General features: G+C 43.3%; 1 protein-coding gene across 4 annotated transcripts in view; it reads right to left on the bottom strand.

Moving 5' to 3' along the window:
* Nucleotides 1-460: 460 nt before the first annotated feature.
* LOC108974130 (protein charlatan) overlaps nt 461-6,612 on the bottom strand; it is a 36,505-nt gene continuing 30,353 nt past the window's right edge. For 2 of the 4 annotated variants that reach the window (XM_018941803.1, XM_018941794.1), the window contains exons 4-5: nt 5,405-6,481; nt 461-3,172 (exon numbers count right to left, since the gene is read on the bottom strand). In XM_018941803.1, coding sequence (XP_018797348.1) covers nt 1,141-3,172; nt 5,405-6,481 — 3,109 coding nt within the window. In that variant the 3' untranslated portion in view covers nt 461-1,140. Of the gene's footprint in view, nt 3,173-4,328; nt 4,611-5,404; nt 6,482-6,612 lie in introns of all 4 variants that reach the window. The other 2 variants (XM_018941821.1, XM_018941811.1) reach the window with 2 other exon arrangements.

The raw sequence follows: 6,612 nt of genomic DNA on the forward strand, positions 1-6,612 counted from the left end.
AATATATACGAACTCTTATATGTTAATGTGTTTTTTATATAGAAACATTTGTACGGATATGTCTACAACAGTCCCTGCCGAACATTTTACAGGTTGAGATTAGAGGGTTGGAATCTAAGTGTAACTATTATTCTCTTATTTTCTCCAAGAGCAGCAGACTTTGTAAAGAAAAAATATGATATTCTTAGAGCATAGTACGGAGAATCAGAATATCTAATAAAAAACTATATCAAAAAAAATATAAAACTATATTAAAAAAATATCAAAAAAAAAATTGAAACTAAAACTAAATATTCATATTTTTTCACATCTTCTCATTTATTTTTTACAAAATCAATTATTTTTTAACTTAACGCTACAAAATATGAACGAAATAAATAGTAAATGCAGGTAAAATTATAAGTTATTTACATTTATTTTTTATGAAAAATATACATTTCTTTTATAATTGTGTCTGTGATAACAGAAAGTAAAAAAAATAGAAATTACAAAATAATTATTTATTTAAAAAATTTAGTTTTATAACTTATATTTAAGGCCAACAGCTAAACTGAAGGTGGTCTCTACCGTTAACAGCACGAACCTGTCTAAATAACGCGAGCGACAAGAGAATTTACTAGCACCAATGAATGAGAAAAGGTGGAGAACGGGGCAATTGCGCCCGGCACCGAAGTTCTCAAGGGGCTCAGAGTTCTCAAGTGGCTCGGTGTTCTCAGGAAAGCACGTTGCTCACCAATACTTTGCCAACAACTCACTACAACCCTTCTCTGGCGCAAGTTTTGCGCTCTACTCTCTGCGGAATGTTTTCTGAACAACAACAACAAACTATATATAATATAATAGAAAAAACCGAAGCGTAATACTAAAATCTAGTCATATACATGTCTCTAAGTAAGCAATTAAGTATTTAAAAATGCGCCAACTTGGCTTAGAATGATTAGATCGTCAACATAAAATGCTTGCTACGATTACCCGAGTGTTTTAGAAATTAAAAAAAATCATATGCTACAATAATAATAATGAGGCGCACGCTCAATATGCAGTTTACACCCACCAAACGTATAGGTCGCATAGCAACATAACAGTTTACAACCATGCGCATGCGTATATTTGTCAAGCGCATGCCCTTCTACTGCGCGTCTATGTGCTTTTCTTCGCTTTCTTTGCGTGTCTGCGTTGCTGTTTGCTGTCCGCCTGCTTTTGTGGCTGCTGCTTTGACTTGTTGTCACACACTCGCTTCACACCCGGCCGCTTCTTCTGCTCGGCAGCGGCATGCGCGCGCCGACAGTGCACGATTAGGCTGCTGCGTTGCTTAAAGGCCTGCATGCAATGCTGACAGCGTTGTTTCTTCGCGCGATGCTTCCAGTGTTTGTGCAGCGTTAGCGAACCCTTTGTATGATAGTTGAAGACGAGCATTGCCGCCGCGCGTCGCTTATCTTGTGCGCACAAGCGGCAGCTCAGCTTGTGATCCACCATGCGATTCAAGTACTTGTCGCGCAGCATGGCAACTATCACCTCTGGTGGCGCGCGTATCTTCTTCGGTTGCGCTTGTTTGCGCGACGAACGCTTATCGTTGGCGCTCTGCACTGCAGTCGGTTGTTGTTGCTTTTGTGGCGGTTGCGTGGGTGCTGCTTGTATAACGGAGACTTGCGCGGCTTGCGGCAACAGCGTGTTTGCCGTTTGCGCGCTTAATGTGGGCGTAGTTGTGGCTGTGTGATGTATGGTGGCCTCGTCGGCGTGCGTGGGTTTCTTGCTGAAGTCCAATGGCGCGGTGAGGTATTGCTGCTGTGAGGCGGCGTCCGCCAACAGCGGCAACAATGTGGCTATTTGTGAAAGTGATTTGCGGCGCTTGTTGGGTGGCTGCTGCAATGGCGCGTTTGACGCCTGCATTGGTTGTGGCTGCGGCATGAGCGGTGCGATCGGCGCTAGTGTGACGGCGGGTGTGGCCAACAATGCTTGCTGTGTGGGACTCAGACGTTGTTGGTTGATTTGTGAAGTAGTGCTGGCGGCATGACGCTGCTTCTGTGCGGTGGACACTTTCGGCGTGATGGTCAGCGTTATGTCCTCTTTATTGCGCAAATACTCAATGTACTCCTCGGTCTCGCTACGCATGCGCTTGCGTTGTGAGGAGGTGGTGGGCTTTTGTTGCAGCTGCTCCGTTGGCTGTTGGCTGTCGTGCGGCGTTTCCGTTGCTGTCGGCATAGCCGGATACATGAGCGGCGTTTCGGCGTAATACTTATTGATGATGTCCTTGACATAATTCTGTATATGCGTGCTGACCTTATTCAAATTCTGATACTCCATGTTGCTGAGGAATGTGGCAGCCGCATTCTGTTTGTTGTTCTCCTTGTTGTCGCGATCCAAGTGTAGCAGATCTAGACGATGTTCGCGTTGGTGATGCGCGGCATTCGTGGTACGTTGATTGAGCGTTCGTGTTGTTCTCGTATGCTGTTGTTGCTGGTAATTTATTGTATTGTTTAGTTTGTTGTTGTTGTTATACGCGGGAGGCGATCTAATAAGCTGCTCTTGATTCTCTTGATCTTCATCGTTGTCGTGCTGCGCCTGATATTTGCGCTTGTTGCTGCTGCTGCTGTTGCTGGCCGCTGCTACGGCTGCTGCCGCCATCATTTCGATTGCGCTCTCCGTTGTTTCTTGCAAATCGAAATTTTCGCTCAAGAATGCCGACATCGCCTTTCTCTGCTCACTATTACTGTAACTGCTACTGCTGCCATTTGTTGTTGTTGCTGCTGTTGCTGCTGAGCTAGACATGTAATGTTGTCTACCGCCACCAGCTTTCAACGGTGATGCGCCACCATCGCTAGACGATGCTGTCGACGAGGCGGACGATGGTGTATTCTCATCATCGCCCGTCGAGTGTTGTCGCAGACGCTTATGTGTGTTGTTGTTGCTGTTGCCGTTGTGATGATGATATTTCATGCGTTGCTGTTGTTGCTGTAGCTGCAGTTGTTGCTGATAGTTGGCAAAGTTGCTGTTGTTGCTTAGGGAATGGAGTAGCGCCGCAGCCTCTTTGGTCGTCCATTGTGAAGGCAGTTTATTATTGAACAGGAGTTGATGATTGGCTGGAATTTTCAACTCTTGCACGCCTCCCGCCTTATGAAAATCCTGAGCGACTGAAGCGGTGTTGCGACTGATGGCGTCCATTTTCAGGAGACTGCAGGGACAAGGAGTAAATACAGAAATTAGTATCAGATGTAGAAAAATGTGTCTCGTATATAAAAACTTAAATAAAAATTAACATAAAATGGAAAAATGTTAAAACGGGGTTGAATGTGAGGTTATAAAAGGAAAGAAACTAAATTAATGTAAAGCCCACAAAGTATATGAAAATAATTTGTTTAAACGTAAAAGGAGAGTTGATACATAAAACAAAGTTAAAAAAAAAAACGACGACTTCGACTGAACCCGAAGCTATAAAACGCTTCACAAATAAAATCAGTCGGTTAGTTTGCATGGCAGCTATATGCTAGAGGCTACCGATCTGAACAATTTCTTCAGAGATGGTAGCGTTGTCTTTGACAGTTATCCCATCTAAAATTCATGAAGATATCTCGTCAAATAAAAAAGTTTGTCATACTTGATTTTATTTGGTTTGTTTGTATGGCAGCTATATGCTATAGTGGACCGATTTGAATAATTTCAGCAGAGGTTGTAGGGACTTGGACATCTTGGACAATAAGCCATGCCGATTTTGGTGAAGATACCTTGTCTTATAACGAGTTTTACATACAAGGACTTGATTTTGGTCGGTTAGTTTATATGGCAGCCATATGTTATATGAAACCGATCTGAACAATTTGTTCGTAGATTGTAGCATTGCCTTGAAAAATTCTTCACGTCAAATTTCGTAGAGATATCTTGACAAATAAGAAAGTTTTTCATACAAGAACTTCATTTTAATCGGTCGGTTTGTATGGCAGCTATATGCTAAAGTGAACCGATCTGAACAATTTCTTCGGAGATTGCAGCTTTGCCTTAAATAATTATCCGTGCCAAAATTCGTGAAAATCCCTTGACGAATAAAAAAGTTTTTCCTACAAGGACTTCAATTTGGTCGGATAATTTTTATGCTTAGGGTACAATTTAACAACAAAAATAAACCAATTATTAAAAGGTTTATAACGAGTCATATGAAGTATATACTAACAAAAAACAACGTAAATCAACAAAAAATCTTTTTGAGGTTAACCAAAATCAATGACAATATATAGAAAGACTAGTAAGTGAAGACAAACTTGACGAAGCCAAAACAAAACAACGAAAACAATAATGAAATCAAGCTTTCTTATATAGTTTTTTGTTCGTTTTACCGCGCATAGTCTTCGGGATCACTTCCGTCTGCCTCAAGATATTGAAATAGTCGTTCGGAGCCGCGTTTCTGTGCGGCCGCATTCGGTAAACCGCCCGTAAGTAGATCGTGTGGCGGTATTAGCGAACCATTGGCGCTCAAACGCCAACCCACCATCGATGTGGGATTTACAATGATCTCCTGTAGTGGACCGCCGGTAATATTACCGTTACCATTGTCATTTGTTGTTGTCGTGGTGTATATCGTTACCGAGCCACCGCCACCGACGTTGCCGCCCTGATTGCTGGAAGTGGATGAGCTGCCACCGCCGCCGCCACCACTATGTGTTGTATGACTTTCGGTGCGGAAGGCGAAAAATATACAATAGTAAATGCAAAGGTGTGGATTTAAAGCAAAGAAACTAACGCACAATGTGTTGGGGCTAATAATTATTGGTTTGCTTTAATTAACTTCTTTGAAGAAATCAGCTTTAAAAAATTAGTTTTTTTATTTAAATCTCTTCTGTATTTTTTACATTAGTTTCACACCCCTAATTTGTCTAATAGTTTCATCTAAAATCTTGTCTTTCAGATTTCACTTGTTATTTAACTAGTTATTTAACCGTTTATTTACCTAACTTTCAGTTTTAACTAACTATTTAACCGTTTATTTACCAGTATGCCAGATTCGTATTTGAGAATATATTTATGCTCGAATCACTTGCTATTAAAGGGTTGCCAATTGTGCGCAATATATTCGAACTCGAATTCGAGTTCGACGTATTGCCGTTAATTAAGTGGTTAGTTGTATTTTGACTGCCGCGCGCCGGTCGCACGTCATTTGGACTGACGTGTGGAAAGCACAGAGAAGAAAGAAATTACAAGTATTAGATTTTCGATAATCAACTAAGAAAGCTACTGCCTTCTTGGTTAGTGGCACTACGCAGGGCTTAAAACTAGTTGTTAGTGGAGGTTAGTTGGTTTTTTTTTGTTGCCGAGGCCGCTAAAATGCCTACAGCGCTAACTACAGAACAGTTATTTAGTTAGTCAACAGAGAAATATTATCTTCGAACAATAAATAAACACATTCAATACTCACTGCACTTCGTTGATGTGCGCCTGAAACTCCTCCTGCGTGTCGCCAAGGAAGGAGCACTTGTTGCAGGCGCGCTTGTTGTGCACTTTCAGCACATGCGTGGCCAGACGTTCCGAGCGCGCCGCCTTATAATCGCACAGCAAGCAGACAAACGGTTTTGTGTGCGTATTGAGATGACGTTTCAAGCCCCACTTATCCGCGCCGGACCACGGACAGTAGCAGCAGGTGAAGCGTTTCTCACGTTTCGGCTTGAGGTTGCCACTAGTAGCGCCGGTGTTGCAAACAATGCCACCATTGGCGTTAGTCACACCGACAGCGATGTCATCTTGCTTCTCCTGCTTGAGTTGTGGCAGGGGCGCATCGGCCGCGGTGGCTACCGCCTCGATGGTCTCCGCAATGCTCATGCTCGACGAGGTCGGTTGGCGTTGCGCTTCCAGGAATGCATTGTCCAGTTGTACGTTGGCGCCCTGGAATATGATGTTGGGTTTTTGCTCCGGTGAGCCACAACTGTTGAGCGTATTGTTTGTGTGTTGTTGTGTATTTACCGTAGTGATGGTGACATTGCCGCGTCCGCCGGCATGCTGATTGCCAACGCCAGTGCCGCCGCCACTGTTGGACGTGCTGGCGGTTACGTGTCGCCGCGTCTTATTGATGTCATACTGCAATTCGCGATGCATGCGCAGGAAATGTTTCTTCACATGATCGGCACGATTGAATTGCTTGAGGCAGGCGAAGCATTGAAAGGGCTTCTCCTCTTTGTGTATGTTCTCGTGACGAGTGTAGAGATCTCGCCGGTCGGTGGAGTAGGGACAGTGTGTGCAGGCGTAACGTTTCTGCACTTGTACACCGCCATTGTTGTTGGCATTATTGCCATTTTGGTGGTTGTTATGAGAGTTGTTATTGTTGCTGTGTGACTTTTTACGACTATTGCCACCGCTCGAACTGGTGACGGCGCCGCTGTTGTTGTTCGTGGATGTAGGTGTTGTCTGCTGCTGGGCTTGGCCGGCATTCATGGTGTTGCCAGAGGTCGAGGGACTAGTGTAGATCACTTCGGTGGTGGAATCGTTGCGATTTTTTGATCTGAAAATAATTAAAGAGAAAAATGTGGTTAGTTTTGAGATTTTGAGAGGCTTAGTTTATATGGCAGCTATATGCTATAGTGATCCGATCTGAACAATTTCTTCGGATTTGATGCAGTTATTGCGGATAAT

Source organism: Bactrocera latifrons, unplaced genomic scaffold (genome assembly GCF_001853355.1).
Source record: "Bactrocera latifrons isolate USDA-ARS-PBARC rearing strain unplaced genomic scaffold, ASM185335v1 scaffold_111, whole genome shotgun sequence".
Classification (NCBI taxonomy): domain Eukaryota; kingdom Metazoa; phylum Arthropoda; class Insecta; order Diptera; family Tephritidae; genus Bactrocera; species Bactrocera latifrons.